General features: G+C 50.7%; 6 protein-coding genes across 6 annotated transcripts; 4 read left to right on the forward strand and 2 right to left on the reverse strand.

The window, feature by feature from the left end:
• Positions 1-488: 488 nt before the first annotated feature.
• On the reverse strand, positions 489-2,146 carry J4E82_002470 (uncharacterized protein; the record flags this gene model as incomplete). The annotated part of the gene is made up of 2 exons (XM_051728771.1): positions 489-1,178; positions 1,229-2,146. 2 exons carry the CDS (start codon positions 2,144-2,146, stop codon positions 489-491), a joined length of 1,608 nt encoding a protein of 535 aa, XP_051591289.1.
• Positions 2,147-2,450: 304 nt separating this feature from the next.
• Positions 2,451-4,195, forward strand: J4E82_002471 (uncharacterized protein; the record flags this gene model as incomplete). Its single annotated transcript, XM_051728772.1, has 4 exons — positions 2,451-2,891; positions 2,939-4,042; positions 4,095-4,127; positions 4,178-4,195. The coding sequence occupies 4 exons, from the start codon at positions 2,451-2,453 to the stop codon at positions 4,193-4,195; spliced, it is 1,596 nt and encodes a 531-aa protein (XP_051591290.1).
• A 1,569-nt stretch (positions 4,196-5,764) lies between these two features.
• On the forward strand, positions 5,765-7,166 carry J4E82_002472 (uncharacterized protein; the record flags this gene model as incomplete). Its single annotated transcript, XM_051728773.1, has 2 exons — positions 5,765-6,460; positions 6,510-7,166. The coding sequence occupies 2 exons, from the start codon at positions 5,765-5,767 to the stop codon at positions 7,164-7,166; spliced, it is 1,353 nt and encodes a 450-aa protein (XP_051591291.1).
• Positions 7,167-8,533: 1,367 nt separating this feature from the next.
• Positions 8,534-9,985, forward strand: PGX1 (Exopolygalacturonase; the record flags this gene model as incomplete). Its single annotated transcript, XM_051728774.1, has 3 exons — positions 8,534-8,864; positions 8,916-9,685; positions 9,740-9,985. The coding sequence occupies 3 exons, from the start codon at positions 8,534-8,536 to the stop codon at positions 9,983-9,985; spliced, it is 1,347 nt and encodes a 448-aa protein (XP_051591292.1).
• Positions 9,986-13,033: 3,048 nt separating this feature from the next.
• On the forward strand, positions 13,034-14,544 carry J4E82_002474 (uncharacterized protein; the record flags this gene model as incomplete). Its single annotated transcript, XM_051728775.1, has 2 exons — positions 13,034-13,039; positions 13,369-14,544. The coding sequence occupies 2 exons, from the start codon at positions 13,034-13,036 to the stop codon at positions 14,542-14,544; spliced, it is 1,182 nt and encodes a 393-aa protein (XP_051591293.1).
• A 645-nt stretch (positions 14,545-15,189) lies between these two features.
• J4E82_002475 (uncharacterized protein) lies at positions 15,190-17,459 on the reverse strand (the record flags this gene model as incomplete). The annotated part of the gene is made up of 6 exons (XM_051728776.1): positions 15,190-15,224; positions 15,281-15,436; positions 15,527-15,874; positions 15,922-16,641; positions 16,767-16,944; positions 17,004-17,459. The coding sequence occupies 6 exons, from the start codon at positions 17,457-17,459 to the stop codon at positions 15,190-15,192; spliced, it is 1,893 nt and encodes a 630-aa protein (XP_051591294.1).
• Positions 17,460-20,478: the final 3,019 nt, after the last annotated feature.

The raw sequence follows: 20,478 nt of genomic DNA on the forward strand, positions 1-20,478 counted from the left end.
GCAACCAGCAGGAAAGGTCGATGTCGATTATCCAAAAGGGATGCAGGTGGGGAGAGGTGGGAGCGACGCAACAGAAAGCGCGGCGTTGAATGCGGCGTATGAGTAGCAGGGACTAGGTAAACAAACGAACGCGGAAGGAATGCGCAATAGCAAGTGAAAGTGGAAACTGTCGAGAAGTATGAATAGCCATACTCCAACGCATTGTTAGAAATTTTGTACAACGTTTGCCAGACGTCATATTATAGATACGAGACTGAATCGGACATGTAAGTTTCCACGTTCATGTAAGATAAAGCAGTGAAAACATTGAACGAGTCGAACAAACGTCAAGAACAGAGTCGACCATGCGAATATTAGCGATAGATCCGGAACCAGTCGTTTTACGTCTCAACACTTGTGGTCCTTCAAGCACGTAGACTGAAGCGTCAGGGGTGGATGGTCTTCTTCTTGACGGCTGTTGTGAGATAACATGTTCATTATTTGATGACTCAGAATCTCTTCTTCTTTTTCGCCTGGGCCTGTTTCTTCGCTGCTTCCTCATTCTTCCGCTTGAGTTCAGCCCGCTTTCGCTCTGCTTTCTCCTCTGGCGTTTCCTCGTGGACCTCCTTGACGGGCGACATCTCTTTCACCACCCTAGACGGTGGCGGGGAGGACGGTGGTTCTGCAGTAGGTGATTGTGTGGTTCTGATACGGTTGGTACTTGGTGAGATTGTTATCGCGCGTTGTGAAGCGTCTCCATCTACTGTCTTTCCTTTGCCTCCGATTCGGAAAGGCTTACGGGCTTTCTTTGGTGTCATGACTGATTGGGTCGTTTGCGAAGAAGGCACAAACTCTCTGGTCGGTAGGATCTCCGACTCCTGTTCCGCATCTATACTCCCCGGCAATGGTTGAGGGGATTCCACCCTTGTTGATTTGCCGCCTATTCGGAAACTGCTTACCTTGGCCTTCTGGACTGGGGATGAAGCCGTCTTGGGCGGGGAGTGATGTTCAGGTGTGAGCGACCTCTCGCGAATTGTCTCTTGTATTGTCTGGCCCTTGCTTTGGCTCTGACTTTTGGGAAGTGCATCCAAATCCTCGTCGTCTTCAGTACTATCACCCTCTGTCTCACTGGTCTTCTTATGCGGCGAAGAGGGTATGGGCACTGAGGATTCTACGCGCCTTCTGACGATATCGCGTGTCTGTGAGACTGTTAGCAGCTTCGCTTCGTGTTGTGCTCTCATGTGCTTACGTTAAAATTTTCATGAGTTTCAAACTCGTCCTCCGTCTCTTCATCTGAGTTCGCAGTAACCTTCATTGACTTTGTAGCTGGAGCAGGCTTCTTAGCTTTGCTTTTAGCCGGAACTGTGACTGGTCCCAACTGAGTAGGTATCTCAGTCCACCACGTAAATTCTTGATCTGATTTCAGTTTCCGTGGTACTCTCGGGGTAGTCTGCGCCAATGCTTCTTGGAACAAGCCAAGCGTAGTCAGGTTTGCGTCTTCCAATTGCTCCGTCTCCTGCCTCCATGCTTCTTCGCGAAACGGTCGTAAGGCGGGAACGTGCTTCGCCGCTTGTTCGCGTTTGACCACCTTCCTCCCCGTCTTGGTTCCGCCGATGCTGGGGAAAGCGGCAGCCAGGTCTACGTTGTTGGAATCAAACTGATCTACGAGTCGAGATATTGCCCTGTCCTTTTCGGTAACAGTAGATATAAGTGTGGTGATTCGTTCATTCTGGATGTGAGATGATACAAGTAGCGGAAGAATCAGTTCGTTCTTTAGAGTTGCAGACGCTCGCTTTTGCAGGTTGAATGTCCACGTCAAGCGGTCGAGGGGCTCTGGAAGGCAGATGCTAGTGTGCAAGGTGATGCCGTCCGTGTCGTTGCGAGTCACACGGCATATGGCATCCTCTCCACTCGCCAGGGATTTCTCAACATTCTCGAGAAGAATGACAAGCTGCGCAGTATCCTGTTTGCTAACTTCGATAGGCGATTGCTCCTGTGCAGCTCGTTTGACTATGCCATAGACGTCTAGCTCTTCGCACCATATGTTGCTGAGGTCGGTAAGATGCACAATGTACGAGTCCAGGTCGAAGGCGGGTTTGATGAGTAGCTGGGGGATGTGCTTGCCGTCAGGCTGCTCGCAGAGCTCCAGCACGCGCCAACAAGACATTTCAACCCGGACAGAAGGATGGATTGGCACGCATGTTTGCAAAGAGAGGGAGACGCGCGATTCCACGCAACCTTTTGTGGAGTCTCGATGTGACAGGTGAATGTCAGCGCGAGGCGCAAGTGAAAGGCAGCCGCGCCAAGGATGGGCGAGCAGTTGCCAAAAGGGGAGTAGATGCCTGCAGGCGCGGTAGGCAGGCCAGCCGTACGTCACCAGCCTCGGCCAAAGATTTCGCGATCTGCGCCGACCTGGGCATTGACGCAGTCAGACATCACCACAACAGCCGCATTTTCTACGTCTCGATAACATGTCGTCACGTGAACCTCCATGGCGCAACGAGCGCAGCCGTCTGCCCCAGCGCGACGCGCCGTCTTCGTCTATTCCAGCAAAGCGGTCAGCCGACTCACGAGCACACGACAATCCTGCGAAGCGGTCAACGAACGCGGCCGAGGAGGCATGGGTGGCAGACGAGGATCGCTTCGTGCTGCAGCAGGCGAAGAAGAAGGCGGCACTGCGCGTCAAGGGCGGACGCGCGAGGCCCATTGACTGGCTGGCCGTTACGCTGCGCTTCATCGACCCTACAGAGAAGTCGATACTCGACGAGGAGGTGGAAGACCACGAGCTGGACATCGTAGACCCCGAGGGCGTCTTGGAAGGCCTCAGCAACGACGATATCTCAGAGCTGGAAAAGGAGATTGAAAACTACCTCGCCCTCGAGACAAGCAAGAGTAACCGCGACTACTGGAACGTGAGTGACACACCCATAGGCGTGTCTTGCACAGCTAATCCTCCCAGTCCCTCAAAGCAATCTGCAAAGACATGCGCCGCAAATCCAAGTCGTCCAAGTCCGAAGCACGCGGCACCGGCTCCGTGGCTGCTGACATCGACCAGCTCCTCGCCCCTAAAACGTTCGAACAGCTTGAGACACTCGAGGTGCAGGTCAAGAAGAAGCTCGACTCGGACGAGCCCATCGACTATGACTACTGGGAGCAACTGCTGCGAAGCTTGCGCGTGTGGAAGGCCAAAGCGAGGCTGCGTCGTGTCTCGCAGGAGATCGTCAGGGAGCGCCTACAGACGTTGCGCAAGCAGCAGGCTGAGGCTGCTGCGTCGGTACAAAACAGCATCTACGCTATGCTCAACGGCGCCGACGAAGCGGGCGACGCGCAACCGACGACTGTCGCCTACGATGCAGCCTTCGATCCACAACCGCTGCTGAAGTTGCGCGCAGAAGACAAAGCCCTACCACAGACTGACGAGAAAGCGTTTCTGGAGCACCTGGCAGCTGAGAGGAGGAAGATCCAAAAGATTGGCTACGTGCCCTCTCAGGCCAAATCAAGTGATGCTACTGTCAGCAGTAGTCAGCCCACAACGAGCCAGACTGTAACCACAAGCGCCTCACGATTTGCGCCCGTGGAGAAGGAGGATTACTCCAAGGCAACCATGGCACTATACGAGAGGGAAGTCGCGCGAGGCGTCGAGGAAGGCGAGGAGATATTCACCGCCGAAGAGGAAGTCACAACCGCCCGACCCCAGTGGGCTGGTAACTACAAGCCCCGGAAACCCCGCTACTTCAATCGTGTTCAGATGGGCTATGAATGGAACAAGTACAACCAGACGCACTACGATCACGACAATCCCCCGCCCAAAGTCGTACAGGGCTACAAGTTCAACATCTTCTATCCCGACCTCATCGACAAGTCAAAGGCGCCCACCTACAAGATCGAGCGGGAGAATGGCCGCAAGAAGGGCCAATCCTTTGCTCCCGCCGGTGAAGACGACACATGCCTCATCCGCTTCATCGCCGGCCCACCGTACGAAGACATCGCTTTCAGAATCATTGACAAGGAGTGGGATTATAGCGCTAAGCGCGAACGCGGCTTCAAGAGCAGCTTTGACAAGGTATGACCCAGCTTTCTCTGCCATCGCTGGCTACGTGGCTAACGCAATTCAGGGCATCCTGCAACTTCACTTCCAATTCAAGAAGGTATGTCAAGATCGCATGACCGAAACGGTATCACGACTAACGCGTGGCAGATATACTATCGAAAGTAGCTGAACCTCCTATCAATGACATGGACGATCCACAGCCTACTCCGCTACATCTGGCCCCTCCTGGATTCAGCGGCAGCGATAGGACCAAGAGTAGGGCGGACGTTACACGAGTCCCTGCGCACCTATAGGCACATCATCCGGCAGGCTATACCATCAATGCCAGGTTTTCCTTGCTGTGCCGTCACCCGTGGTCACCACTTTGGCGGTGACGTCTCAACCGACCCTTCTTCGTTCCCACGATGGAGTATCTTCATCTCCGGGACCGTTGGCGGTGTACAATCCTATTCGAGCGGTGACAGGCCTCACGCCATCGGCCAATCACAGACAATTGTTACTTTATGTGAGCTCGAGCAAGGACTACGAATGAACTTCACCGGAAGCAGGGTCGCAAGAGCTGTGTTACATGCTTCTGTAGGGTCTGCTCCCAAGCGGTTGCTCGCATCTTGCCTCTTTGCATGCGCAGCACATCATGTCACACCCCTGCGCATGCAGAACATTCGCCGTTGGCGTCCTTTTTCGAAAAGAGTTTGCACGTAAAAAACCTATTGTCTGTTCCTGAAGAGACTTGCCTCTTATGGGACGATTGCTGTAGTTCGTGAAAGGGGCCTGAACATAGATAATAAAACCTTACAATGGAGAACTGCTGCCTGACTTGAACGGGGACAAGACCTACAGTGGACCGTTTCCGTCGCATGTACAGAAGCCGGACATACACATCGAACACCGGGACATTACCGCACAGGCCGATGGACGTTTCGATGTTGCAAATGGCCCAGCAGTATGCAACTTCCCGCCTACGCTGTGTCAAGCTGGCAATCGTTGGCTGTAATGGTCGTACAGAGAGTCACTCCGAATGCCTGATGGAGTAGTGTAATGAGGGTCTGTAGGCTACGTCTCGGCCCGTGAGGCAATGATGCAATGTCGGCACTTCTGGACCCGTGACAACAGCCCTGCTGCTGCGCCCAGCGATATCTTCAGATTCTCTGTCTTTGCGATGAGATCTCATGCTTTGTTTGCCCACCCAAGCCCTGCCGCAGTATCAAGCCTGCAGGTGTGCTGGCAGCAGGAACCCGTCCAAGAAGCATCTAGGTGACAATGACATGGTTTCCAAGCAATCCCATTCGTTGGGGCATAGCGGAACATCATAATGTCTTAACGGCCGCTTCATTTGTGAGCATAGTCTCTCACTACTCTCATTTTCTGCCAGTCTTTTGGTTTCACACAGCACGTTGGCACTCGTTTCCGCGTATCCCATATCGATACGCTTATCATCTCTATTGTCCATACCTGTGAGAGGCCAACAACACGACAGCCATGCCACATACGCAGTCAACTCATCGCCCCTCTTCTACAGACACCTGTGGTGAATTTGATACTGTCCACTTATCTAAAGACGCATTTTGTGATACCGCTCACCCACCCAAAGACGCCTTGCGCACCCCGCTTCCATTTCACGTCCCAAATCCGCTATTGTCGCTCACTTCCAGACTACCCATTGAGGTCCCGACCACCGCGGCCACCGCCCAGGACATTGCACCTTCCAACGAACACACAATCACGAACTCCAGTATGAGCCTCGACGAACAAGAGTCAATGCAGTGGACTGCTCCAGCAAATTTTCTACTCGGCTCCATGATCCAAAATGCTGCTGGTTACCATGCGCCTAATCCGTTCCCACCTAGCACTGGAGACCTTTACCACTACGCCGAGAACGGCATGTCATACAACGACAACTTCAATATCACATACCCACCACAATATTCTAGCTCAAGCTGTCCACGATCGTACACCGGCATCGACCTCACCGGCCTTCCTAACGACATCGATATGACGGACTCATACCCACCAACTGCATACCACATCGAGCCACCAAAACATCATGATGCCATGGACCTGTCAGATCATGAAATCAGCGATCAGCTCATGCAGCTGAGCAACGACTATGATCATCACCAATATGGCTCTCACGTAAAGGCCGAAGATCTTAATGACTACCAGAGCCCATACTCTGACCTGACTCGAGTTTCTACCCCCCATGATGATTCCTCTCTACACCCGCATGACCTTATTGCAGGTGAAGGTGGCATTATCGATAAAGAGCAACCGTATGCCCAGCTGATCTACCAGGCGCTGCTCAATGCGCCGAATAAGACGATGATACTGCGTGATATCTACGAATGGTTCAAGAACAACACCGACAAAGCCAGTGCCTCGGAAACAAAAGGATGGCAGAACAGTATCAGGCACAATCTATCAATGAACGGGGTATGTCTGTCTCTCATCCACAACACTGAGCGACCTAATAGAATACTAGGCCTTTGAGAAAGTTGACCAACCAGGCGAAGAATCCCGCAAAGGTTTCATGTGGCGTCTTACCGATGAGGCGATTCGCGAAGGTGTCAAGTCAACGACACGCTACCGCAGTAAGCAGCCCAACAAACGTGGTCACCGTACCCAACAACCGCAGCCGCAGCGCCAGGCCTCGGGGGCTAAAGGTGGTCAAGCTGCTCGTCGTTCAGCAAGGATGAAGCGCTCGGGCCGCATGCAGGATACATATCGCAACGATCAATACATCTCACGTTCCGTGCCCGCAGCATTCGATCCGTCCTACCACGGTCCAGACTCCTCGATATCCTACCCACCTTCTCCGTACTACGGAAGCGAAGTGGACTTTGGCTACGCCTCCAGAAATGACGACTTTGGTAGCGTCCCTGTACTCGGACATGCTCATCTTAATCTCTTTTCGCCAGCAAGGTCGTACACAGGGAGTCCTATATCGCAAGGCATGCCAATCACGGACACAGCTTATGTACTTGATCAGAGTCCGACTGAGAGCCTGTTTACAAACAGCCCTAGTCCTAGCACTGACGAGCCGCAAACACCTGTGGACCAAGGCTGGCAGGAAGATGTAGGAATGGGTCCGCCGTGTGTGTTTGATGATCAGCATGGTTACCGACCATATGCCGGTTGACCCGCTGTTGATCAAGAGATGTTGGCGTGTCAGTCAGTCGGACTTAGCCGAGATGCTCCCTATCGTCTTCTGCAATGTATTTTGGCTTTTTGAGATTGTGCATCTGTGCTATTTTAGGGCGAACTGGCGTTAGGTGCATAGTATATGCTAAAGTAGAGTCTAATGCATATCGAGCATGCCTTGTATCGTTCGCATAGCGATCTCGGAGAGTCACCTTCGTGAGATATCCTCGACCGTTCAAATAGCATCAGGCTTTGTCAGTAGCATTTCAACAACGGAGTTTACCTCTTCCTATACTGTTCTGTTCGACTGAGTTATCTTCCTGTCAACGATTAGTTTTTGCAAGTCTCACTTTTCCTTCCTCCAGCCAAACAACAATTCGATGCATGAGACCATACCACAGGACTTTGTCTTATATATCAGAACGTAGCACCCAAAGGTTGCATGTCGAGTATGCGGGATGCACGCTGACCGACATACATATAGACGTCGTATACAAGCTGACCATCCCTGGGATTACACAAAAGTGCTTAATCGACACCTGGAGCGATAAATCGTGAAGACGGTTGTGATATCTTACCGGCCTCAGGTCTTCGTGGTATCAGTAATGCAAATGAATTGCTAAGCTTTCGGGTCGGAACGAAAAGAGTGCTCTTGGCTCAAGCCGCTTCTTGGGTTCTGGCGCCCGTCACGAAAGTTTCATGTTGTGAGCAGGATTAGTATTGTGTCTTTTGGCGTAATTTCGGTTCGATATCAGGACGGAGCCGGAACGCAGAGGATATCAAATGACCGAAACACGTCCGCATATCATCGTTGCTGCCAACGTTATCTTCATAATGGAGGCGGTCGCGCTGCGAATTTGACAAAGCCTAGAAGTTCCAAGCAGACCCTGCCGAGCTTCTTTTGGCCGGTCGTTCCGCGGCAATACATTCAACCGCCACGAGGATGCATGTTGTTCGAAGAACGTAGCCGTTGACGCGTAGACCGTCTTTTGGAAGCTGCCGTGGGGCGACAGGTCCGGAATCTGGGGTAGCAGAAACTCCACCAATCCGAGGAGCCAAGCGCCCAGGCGTGTGGGGAAAGCTTCGCTCGTCTTGGCTTAGCGCCACAGTCTTGCTCCAATTAGCCACTGTGGCCGTGAGGGGACCCCAGGATGACCCAGCAAAATTCCCAAAGTTCCTCCGCGCCTCCAATCTTACGGGAGCGCATATCATGGTCAGGAACCGGGGCCAAGGCCGCGGCTCGGACGGCTGGTAATACTACGATGAGGGTATATTAGACTGGCCGTCGTCGCGATAGTTTTGGAGATACAGACGTTGACCTCAATCTTGTCAATTAATACCGTCGGCCCCTGAACGTCTGCCAAGATGCGTGTCAACGAACTCCTCACATACGCTTTGCTGCAAGCATCAGCAGTACTATCGACACCTCTCGATGAGCGAAGCGTGAGCGTTGCTGCTTCCAAGAGGCCACACCATCCCGCGTATCCGTACCACCCAAAGAAGGCGTGTCCAGTCTCACCGCCACGAACCAAGACCTGCAGCGTCAAGGCTCTCGGCAACGGTAAAGACGATTCTGCCAACATCTTGGCTGCTATTAAGAAGTGCAACAATGGCGGGCACGTCGTTTTCCCCAAGGACCAGAAGTTCACCATCGGAACCGCGCTGGATTTGACCTTCCTCAACGGTATTGATCTTGGTATGTAAGACCCTGGACTTGTTGGTCGTTCAGCGCTTATCACCAGAACAGACATCCAAGGATCTATTCAATTCACCAACGACACGGATTATTGGCAAGCCAATGCTTTTAAGCAAGTGTTCCAAAATGCCACCACCTTCTTCCAGCTCGGTGGCAAGGACATCAACGTTTACGGAGGTGGTACCCTCGATGGTAATGGTCAGGCTTGGTACGATCTCTATGCCAAGGACATCTACATCCTACGACCTATTCTCTTCGGTCTTATTGGTGCTGAAGGTGCCGTGATCTCGGATCTGAAGTTCAGATACAGCCCGCAGTGGTACACATTGGTTGCCAACTCAAGTGACGTTGTCTTTGATAACATCGACATCTTTGGCGGTAGTGTCAGCAAGAACCCCGCGAAGAACACTGACGGCTGGGACACGTACCGTTCCGACAACATTGTCATCCAAAACTCACACATCGACAACGGCGACGACTGTGTCTCGTTCAAGCCTAACAGCACCAACATGGTTGTTCAGAACCTTGTCTGCAACGGTAGCCACGGCATCAGCGTAGGCTCTTTGGGCCAGTACCCTGGCGAGGTCGACTACGTTGAGAACGTCTACGTGTACAACATTAGCATGTCCAATGCTTCAGACGGTGCGCGTATCAAGGTCTGGCCCGGCGCTGCCTCCGCTCTCTCTGGTGATCTGCAGGGTGGTGGCGGTGGTGGTGCAGTCAAGAACATCACATACGACGGCATGACCATCTCCAACGTCGACTACGCTATTGAGATTACTCAATGCTATGGCCAAAAGAATCTAACTCTTTGCAACCAAGTAAGTGAAAATATGGCGGTTTGCTTGTACTATGGTTCTAACGCAAAATAACAGTTCCCATCCAACCTCACCATCTCCGACATTACTGTCAAGAACTTCCATGGTACTACCAGCAAGAAGTACGACCCGCTAGTTGGATACCTTGTCTGCTCCAGCCCAACAGTATGCTCCAACATCAACATTGAGAACGTCAATGTCACCAGCCCAAGTGGAACCAACCAGTACACTTGCGCGAACATCGATGGCATTGGGAGCCAGGTCAACTGCACCACTAACGGAACCAAGGGAGGTGAATCGTAAGCCGTTGTCACTGTTAGAAAGTAGATAGTCACAGTAATTTGCATATATTGCTGGAGGAACCTGCTCCGTCGTTGCCATGTATGGATTTGTGATCGCTACCCTTATCAATGGAGGCTCGTAGTGTTTTTTTTTCTCGAATCAGTCCGCTTCTTATGACTTCCGCCAGATTCGAGTCAGGGGAGATTCGTTTTGACCACGATGTTGGAGATTTGAAAGGCTAATCAGAGGACGCATCGGTGTGTTGAACAGATGGGCGGTACAGAGACCAGTAAACATCATCGCAATTTTGCGCTGTATAGACATCACGGCCATAGTGGCAATCACTCCTAAAACGTCGCAAGAACGTATCGGAGCCTCAAGCATATGTCTTGGCTCCGTGCTAAATGAGTGCTGAGGTTCATGTATTCTCGCAAAGAAAGCCGCAGTGACAGAATGCGGTATGATGACATGATGAGAAAAGTAGAATTGCAGTCATGCAATTGGCTCTTGGGGATATTTCTTTTACAGTGCCGGTTCTAATAGGCTAGAGCCTAGAGTATAAGACTTCGTTATACCTTAGTAGTACAACTTACATTGCGGGGTGCAGCAACACCTTAAGTATTAACTATGTAAGACAACACGCAGCTTTATTGTCTTATGCTAGCCTTTTAGCTACCCTGACGACGAGTGTAGTTGCATGCAAGGCCTAGTAATGCCCGCCCGTTACACTAGTGCAGCTGATTCCTAGGTTTAGTTAATGTAAGGGGCTACGCGAAGGGAGCTATCCCACAGGTATACTAGAGATTGTATTTAATATAGAGGCAAGATCTCATCTACGTAGCCTAGAGCTTAGCTCCCTATCGAGAACAACTCTAGTATGCCTGTGGGATAGCTCCCTCAGAGTAGGCTCTTACAGTCGTTGGCTGACTTCGCTCTTTAGGTGCGCACAGAAGGTGTTTTTCACCTAAAAGGTTTCGATTCATCCTTCTACATCACTTGGATAATTAGTTTCAAGAAAGGATCTGTAATGGTAAAAAGTAGCTTGTCCGCTGCATGGGCACTGTAGACCGTCCCACACAGCATCCTACACGTTAAAGATATTCGTGGCATTCGATTGATTGTGTCAAAGGTGCCAACATAGCCAACCTTGTCGATAGCCGCTTTTCATTGTCTTCCTATACTCATTGGGGCGTGATTCATTTTCTGTAACGCCTTAAGGGCACAGTATCGTCTTCTGGCACTGGAATGAGTCCTGCTCTAGCAATAGACCTGAAAAACTTTCCCGGATGAACGATCGCGAAACAAACCGCGGTTAAAAACAAAAGAGATGCATCGAAGACATACATCAATGCCTCAGTCTTGTAGATAGAGCCTCCTGCACCTTCCGCGAACTCGATAAATCGAAAGACACTTCTTGCTATAATGAGCGTGCTCACTACGTAGAGAATCCAAACCACCCGTTCCCAGGGAACATTGCTCCTTTGAGATGTAGCAGTAGGAACTCTCAGAAGCCTTTGGTGCAAGATTGTAGTCATTGCCAGAAAGAACGCAAACGCGATAAGCTGGATAGCAAGTCCCCACATAACAATCTGCATTCCTTTCTTTGCTCCTTCTGCACCACTGGCTTGCGCTGCAGTCCCCATAATCTGACACACAAAGCTCGCAATGTCGATAGTAATATAGATTTTAGAAATCCAATTTGACCTTACAATGGAGTGCTCTTCAGCACCGAGGCCACGTATGATTCGACCGAGCGTCATGTACACGGTCGCTGCGAGTAGTGGTGCAGAACCAAGGATGAGCATCATTTGAAGGAGATAAGGGGTTCCGTTGCGAATATTTTGGCTAGCCCATGCTCGTCCATAATATCCTGCTGCCTCTCCTAGGAAAAAAGCATTAGCTAAACCTCATAAGATAGAACATTGTAACTGGTCATCCTACCTATACATCCAAGAATGAAGGGAATAAAGAACCAGCTCTGATAAATGATCATTAACACAAAATGTGCTATTGCTGTGATCCCAAATAGTACGACAAAAGTCCAACCAGCGCCCGCTGAAGGAACATAAGGGAAGAGGTCAAAATCGGCGACACCACGCGGTTCAAGGCGAAGTAAATCCATGTTTAACGATAGGGTTGTTCAGGAACCAGTTGTGGGCAGGCGCACAATTGGGAGGGACCATGTGGAATGTTGATGATGATTATTTCTTTCCAACAGATCTGGCCCAAATATAAACATATCCAATGTCGTATTCGTACCGAAAGAGTGATGCAATCGACATGCTTGTGAGATTAGACGATACACTTTCAGCAATCGTCTACCCTCTGTTTATCCACTTCAAGGGTCTAGAAATCAATAAAGAAAGTGGCACAGGATAGCGACTGGACGGTTGGTAACTTGACTCGCACAGCCGCGTACTCGTTGCGAAATACGCATCGATACGAGACTAAGTCGCTGCTATTGGCTCCCAGAGATTGCATTGCCACTCTTCCGTTAAACAGAGATAACATCTAAGCGTAATGCAACCATACCATCATAGCTTTTCGCCGAGATACACCGCATATTGTCATCCCAAGCTTTCGGAGGAACTTGCGCGATAGCTTGGCTTGGCTTGACATCACCTCCGAAACAGCCCTACGGGGAATGCTATATGAAATGCCTTACAAGGCCTCATTGCATTCAGATGCCAGCTCTTGCCTTATTTTTGAATTCTATTTTCTTTTTCGTACAGGCTATACTGTGTGACTAACTCGACCGTCTGCCTCCCGTGGTTATAGCATTTCAAGGTCTTCTTGGTGCGATGTTGAAGCTACTTATAGTCAAAGCTCTTGTCGGCGCGGTGTATACACAAAGTTCACCATTGCCAGAGGTTGATCTAGGATACGAGGTCCATCAAGCTGCTGGCTTCAACGTAAGCGAATTGAAGTTGTAAATGCATATCGCTAACGCATGACAGAGCATCGGTAACTTCTACAACTTTACCAATATTCGATACGCCGCACCTCCAGTTGGCGATCTTCGTTTTGCGCCCCCCCAAGCTCCTGAAGAAAATCGATCATTTGTCAACAATGGTAGTATTCCGAGGTACTTTAACAGGCCCAGCGCACGTTTCGGATGAACAAATTGTGCATGGATACAATGTGATAGTGCTGACTAAAGTAGGATGTGCCCACAGGCTGAACCGGGGTGGTTCCAAGAAGCCACGGCGTACGGCATTAGTCGTCTGCTAGGGCTGCCTTATAACATGACCCAGCCTTATACTCCATCTGGCGCAAAATCTAGCAGTGCAGTGCCAGCACAGAACCCAAACGAGACAGAAGACTGTCTTTTCCTAGACGTCTTTGTTCCAAAAGATGTTTTAACCAAAGCAGGTAAAGGTTTTGGTGTTCCTGTCCTTGTCTAGATCTATGGCGGTGGCTACACGATCGGATCAAAAGCTAACGACCCTGCCGGATTGCTCGCTGCATCCGGTAATTCTTCACATGGAGAAGTGATCTATGTAGCCCTAAACTATCGACTTGGTGCGCTTGGATTTCTAGCTGGCCCTTCTTTCAATGCTGAGGGCGGTGTCTCTAATCTTGGATTATACGATCAGCGCTTTGCGCTTGAATGGGTCCAAAAATACATTCACCACTTTGGAGGCGACAAGAACCGTGTCACAGTTTTCGGTGAAAGCGCCGGAGGAGGAAGTATCATCCATCAGATCACCGCCTACGGAGGAGCAAAGGGCAAGGCACCCTTCCAACAAGCCCTTCCTCAAAGCCCCGGTTGGTTTCCGATTCAGTCCAACGTCCAAACGGAAGACACGTATCAGAAACTTCTTAATCTGACGAATACCTCCTCCCTTGCGGGTCTTCGCGCTTTACCGTCGGAGGTGATCATGCGTGCCAATACCCAACAAGTCTTCTACAACTCACCATACGGCACATTTACCTATGGTCCGGTCGTAGATGGAAATTTTGTACCACTCCGACCAGGACAGCTTCTTGCGCAAGGGCGGTTTGACAAGGATGTCCGTGTCATGGTTGGTCACAACGCAGACGAGGGAGCATTCTTCACTCCAACAACGATCCATTCAGATGAAACCCTACAGGCTTATTTGAAGGGGTTGTTTCCGGTCGCATCGCAGCAAGTCATTAGTCATATCACAGACACCGTATATCCGCCAGTCTTCGATGGGTCGTTTCCTTACCACGATCAATACTCGCGTGCTGCTTTGCTCGTATCAGAAGGCATATTTACATGCAACACGAACTATCTATCTACCGGTCTCGGCAACAAAACATACTCTTATCTATTCGCCGTTCCTCCAGCACTCCATGGCCTAGACGTATCCTATACTTACTACACTGGAGGTCCTGCGTCACTTGCAGTTGCAAATACAACCATTGCGACTACAATGCAACGGTTCATCACAAGCTTTGCTAAGGAAGGTCAGCCGACTGCAAATGGCATTCCTACATTCAAAATGTACGGATCAAATGCATCAGTTCTAAAACTCAATATCACTAGTATCGATGAAGTACACGACAGCAATACAAACACACGGTGTAGTTGGTGGCAAAAGGCTCTTTTCTAAAGGAGCCAAACTGTTGCAAACACCTAGCACAAGGTTTCACTGCTTAAGGTGCTATGGAAGCGAACCGAATATTTAGCTTGATAGAATTATCGTCAAACAAGCTAACAAGATAACAATAGAAGCTTGTTAAAAACAAAACGAAAGCTTTGTGGAGAAAGCGAACGGGATTTTGTGACAATGTCTACCAGTACGTCGATGTAGCGCGCTATCCGAATCGATAGGATGTTACCGTCTCGCAGCAACAATAGTGTAGTTCATCTCGGGGTGTTTTACTCATGGTAACCATTGGCATATCAGGATCAGCGGGCTAGTGTTACCGACAGAGAACATTGTCCTATCTGGGTCTATTTGAGTTGCGGGGATACTTGTCACGACTTAAGGGTCAAAACGCTGACACCCACGCCGCAACTACGCCGCACGACCACTGATCAGGATGGAGATCCTCCAAGACCATGACTAATAGCAGATACGTGACCGATCACTCTGCAAAGGACTACCCCACGCAACACACGAACGCATTACTTACCAGATTGTGCATCGCGAATCTCAGTCTTCGACGACAAAACTCATCCGATATGCTTTAAGCATTTTTTCTCCGCAAACTGTCCGCCGCCTGGGCAACATCCGCACGAACCACGAATCGCTTTACACTCTCTTCGTCGCAGACCAGAACTGCGTAACTACTCTTTTTATCAGCAACCGTGTTTACTCGTCACAAAAGAAGGAAAGCACTCACTATAAGTGAACTTCAGCAGCGTGTCCGGCTGTTCAGCATATAGGCTATCGATGCTCTTCCTTGACGTATGGTCCACGTCGAAACCGAGCAGATCTGCCAGCTGGAGCATTTCTTCAGCAGAGAGTTGGATAGCGGAATGAGTACCCCATTTAAGCGCTGTATACGCATTAACCAGAGTGAGGCGGTGAAAGGGTCACAGGAAATGTACAAAGATTAGGGATCCAGGAGAAGACGACAGTAACTTACGTCCAAGATTAATCCACAGTCCACCAGGCTTCAGCAGCCGATGTATATTACCCAAGAAGTCAACCACGTTCTTGGAAATATCGATAAAAAACAGTGTGACAACAGCGTCGAACTCTCCGTCCTGAGGAAACATGTCCAGAAAATCACCCTCTACGAGCTTGACCGCTTTGTTCGGCCAATGATCCGGCACTGTCAGGGTGGAGTAGCGTGAGGAGGGATTGGACTGATGCGTCCATTTGGTCACAAAGGGCTGGAATGTGTGTTGGTGCAGCGAGCTCGTGTGGTTCGTCAGCAGGTGGTAGGCCATGATGGAACCGTAGTCCAGCTCGTTAGCCGTGACGTCGTACCCTGCGCCTGTGTAAGCCTGCGTCAACAAGAAGGGATAATGGACGCACCAAGATCAGCGATATCGCTTGCCAGACGGCCCAAACCACTTCCTGGAACAAGTATCCTTTTCCCCCTCCCGTTTCCACCAAAGTGTTGCTCAAGCCCATGCAAAACAGGCGGAAACACAGTTTGTCTCTCCTTTGCACCCTGCGGGCTCCAGTCTCGCGAAAGGTGTCCAAAGACCAGGTCCACCGCCCCGAAATCAGCGTCTTCTTTGTCCTCGAGTGCTTCTGGGCCGGTGTGGTAATATTCTCTCGCTATATGCGCCATCTGTTCCGAGAAACGGGCGTTCACCTCGATTCCCTTCCTGGCTTTTTCAAAGTGCGCAGGATAGCCGAGTTTGTTGCTTATGGTTTTCTGCGTAGGTGTCTGCTTGGTGTATCGCGCATATTTCCTTTGGAGCACACGCTCAGCGAGGAAAGGATACTGCTCGAAGGAGTTGATACAGTGAGCTAGTCCATCGGAGAGGGAAGGGTACTTCCTCCTTTCACTCTTGTATGAATTGGCAGCCTTGGCATCTTTGGAGATCTGTGTGGAAGAGGCGGCAAGCTGGGAGGTGAGGGCAATGTGAAGCGCTTCAGTACGCTCAGATAGGGAAGATATGAGAAGTTTAATGTCGGATAGAGAAGCGGCGGCACGAAGGGCGAGGTAGAGGGGGAAGACAAGGCAGAAGAGGAGAGTGAGGAAACGAGTGAGGTAGAGGGAGGTGCGCATGGTTGTGCTCGTGGCTCCAAATGGACGTACCGTCAGTACCGCGAGGGAAAGCAGTGTATATACAAGCGTGAAGGATGTGATAAGGTGTGACTATCAGTCTAGTCTGGCGCCTGTCATTCCTCATCCGTATATCGATAACACAACGGCCAAGCCTCGATATCAAACGTATCCTTCGGCGCTACAGGCACACTCTGGACGTCGAAGCCCATGTGATGATCGGCGTGAGCATTGAGGTCATAGCGCTCGTCGGTCATGTTCTGCGGATTTAGAGGTATGCCGGAGAAGGCAGCAAAGTTAGATGGGTGTTGGCGCTGCCACTATGCAATCCATGTCAGCAGTTGGGATGGTAGTAGGGTACAGGGGTACGAAGGCGCACCTTACTCCACAGCCGATCGAGTTGCGCATGATGCAGCCAGAAAAGCGGGTCATTAGGCGTGAAGCTTATCTTCATACCCCGGCAATCTTCCTTAGGCAGGACCTTTGGACAGTCCCCTGCCAAGTCGCCCCCAACAAAATTGTGTACATGGTTGTGCATGAGTGCCATTGCGAACTGGAACCTGAAGAAGTCGCCTGTCGTTTGCTGCGTCGCATTACGCACAAAGTCTGGCCCAAGGGTCAGGTTTTGAGGTAGCTCATCGTCGAACCAGCCGGTTATGAGTGTCAGGTTTCTCCGCAGTGGATGGGGAATAGGCCAAGAGAGCTCGAAGTTCCCGGTGGACGGGGCAAAAGCGCCTGTGGTAACGATACAATCTGCATCGGGGGACGAATCGCAATCCCCCGTTCCTCCCAGCCCATATTCGGGAGAATCCTCGAACACTGGTGCATCGAACATGTTTGCGTGATCGCGTGACCAGTCCCAGTATGGCGTTGGTCCGCTGTACCCGCATGTCTGGCGAAGAGAGGTGTCGAATAGGTGGAGAAACCAGCGATCTGCGGCCACGTAAGCATGTGTTTGGGGAGGAGCGGGACGGGACGCCCGCCACGGCAAAAAGTAGGCGTTTTTATGCGCACTATGTTCGGTCGATGCATGTGAGTAAGAAAAATCGTCGTAGAGGCTCCTCTTTCCCTCAAGCATATCCTGATCCTTGGTCAAGGATAGCCGTTCGTGTCGTATGCTTGCTAAGCACTTGACTGCTCCCACCCACTCTCTTTTCTCGCTAGTTGTCAACGTCCGCCACTCCTTGCGTGTCAGCAGTTCACCACACTTATGTGACTCTGGTTCCTTCCAGTCGTGCGCATAAGAGAGGTGGAAGCTGGGAAAGATGGTGAGTACGCAGAGAAATAGCATCGAACGGCCCATAACTGCCACGTAACCAGATAGAGAACAGCGAGTAGGCACAGAGAAGTGATGAGGTCGCAATACTTGGGTAATCGCAGTACATCCCACCGCCTAAATAGGTAGGCTCCATACCAACTCATTAGTGCAAAGGCACGGGGTACGACGGATACTCCCTGATGTCACGTACTTAGCGACACATCCTGGTACCTGTCTCCCAAACCGCCTTGCATCCGAGAGTGGATCTTATCTCAGATAAACCAGCATCGTCAACCCCACATCTCTCCCGCATTATCTTCACAAGCTCCTGCCTTTTCGAATTACATCTGCCCAGAAGATCTGACGCTAACGTGTGGCTAGGGAGGACGTAAACAGCCATCTGATCATCCATTTCTCTTTATGCGAGGCAAAGAAAGGCAGCACTCGCATAACACGGTACGCCTTGCAGAGTTCCACTCACTTGCGAGCGATGCCATATCAATCGTTCCTTATGGTCGTATTTCCCATCTGACCGTACCCACTAGTCTCATCTATGCTCTCATTCATCCCCAAATTCCACTCCCCATGACGCCTTTCCATCCAATCATGCACCTGTCTCCAATCCCGACAGGTATGCAGAGTCCCTACCCCGGAGGCGACTGTATCCCCACTAGCCAATTTCATACTCATGTTCCCCGGTTCTAGGGTTGTGTCTGCGGCGCAGAGAATGCTCTGCCGCAAATAATGGAAGCAGTGCGCTGTATACTCTGCGCCGTCGTTTCCTTTAACGAGCGAACCGCGTATGTGGTTAAGGCAGTGCATTTGGTGCCACATCGACACCCCGAAGGCCAAATGCTCCTCCCCTAGAACAACGAAACCCTTCCCTGGAGGAAGAATCGCGTCCCATTCAGCCTGAGCGGTGATGCCTTCTATCCCATAGTGTGATGGGTCATCATGAAAGGCGGCCTGAATGGTGCGAACCTTCAGGGGCAGCTCGCGGGGTCGGTCACCAGCGAGATAGGCTGCTGCATGTTAGCTCCGAACGTCAGATGAAGCTGTGACATCGCTCACTGTACTCCCGCGGTCGGCGCGTTAAGATGCTAAGGGAGAAGAAGAGGATGGCAAAATTCAAAAGGATGGAGACGCATAGCGCAGCGATCAAGCTACAGAAGAGGCCACGTAGGTGCGGGGCTAGAGATTTAGGAACCATCTTAATGTGCTGGTAGGGGTGATGCGTTGAGGTAGTAGAAGGAGACGGGAGATGGTTGACCACCAGGAGGGAACTGTTTACAAGTCTATCTCCGCCGAGTCACGCATTCAGAAGAGCGAGATAGGAGAAGACCCCTGCGGGAATGCTCCACATAACGGAGCTCTACGAATTTATATGACTTTGCCGATCACAGGCACCTTATTTGGTAGGGTACGCCAGTAGGTGGAGAAACGCCTCGTATGATAACGCAGTCTTGAGCCAGTAATGGTACATATCAAGCGGCTTAGTGTATGAAGTTGGGGGTGAGAGACGGATCTACTGATTTACACAAGTATTGTAGCTAGTCTGGACGGCGCTACCGGGGTTACTACTGTACTCTCTCCCACCATGACGCTGGATTGCAACGGAGTAGTGCTTCATGCAACAACAGGCCAACTGAGCAGGTGATCTAGCGGTGGTTAATACACCATCAATCCAGTCACCAATCCGCCACTTATCAATAGCTTCTTCCTGATCGGCAAGAAAGCTGGAACGGCGAAGCAGCTGATTGCGTCTTCGGTGGGTCCTAATAGTACGAACTTGCGCGCTTCCTGTTTGGCTTCAAACGTTCTCTGCGTTTCAGAGGTCTAAATGCTGAAGATTTTGACACGTGGATATAGCGATGAGATATCTATGATGGCAGTAACATAACACCAGTAGGCACCACTTAATAAGACGATATACAAATAGCTCAATCAGATAGCTTGTGAAGCTCACGAGAACTCGAAACGATCGCCAAAAGGTTTCCTTGCAGGTCGATAGGTATGGACTACTTGGAGGAGTTAGCAGAGCTATACGAGCTGACCAATCCTGTTCAGGTGGAAGACACCCGATGCACATGCAGCTGCTAGCCAGGAACAAGCCTTTTAGCGCACTGGGCTTTTAGTCTTATCTCTGCAAAGCAGTCAGGTTTTGACCAGGGTATACAGCCACCAAGGCCTGGTTGCTTTGGTTTCACTCTGAACCACGATCACGTCAAATGCGCTAACAGCGGAGCGCTAACTTGTCATGCAGTTGTTACAGACGACCGCCAATCTACCTTCTCCATATGCATCTTCGTTGACCTTCCTTAGAAGATCTGTTCAGAGGGTAAACTGCATAAATACTCAAGAGAAAGACCAAAACTAATAGCATCCCATCCACAGTCTACTCCTTTGCCTTTTACAACCAAAGCATCTACTTCTTACCAAATTGCAACAATGCAGCTCATCATCACTCTTCTCAGCCTCGCCAGCATTGGCGCAAATGTCCTTCCTGTTCAATCTGCGGTGGTTCCCGTCGCTGCTGCCTTGGGCCCTCGCTATCAATGGGACGATGAGGTACCACATCGTCGCCGTGCTGAGGCAG

This window comes from Alternaria postmessia, assembly GCF_024291825.1.
Source record: "Alternaria postmessia strain BMP 2775 chromosome Unknown scaffold_10, whole genome shotgun sequence".
NCBI classification, from domain to species: domain Eukaryota; kingdom Fungi; phylum Ascomycota; class Dothideomycetes; order Pleosporales; family Pleosporaceae; genus Alternaria; species Alternaria postmessia.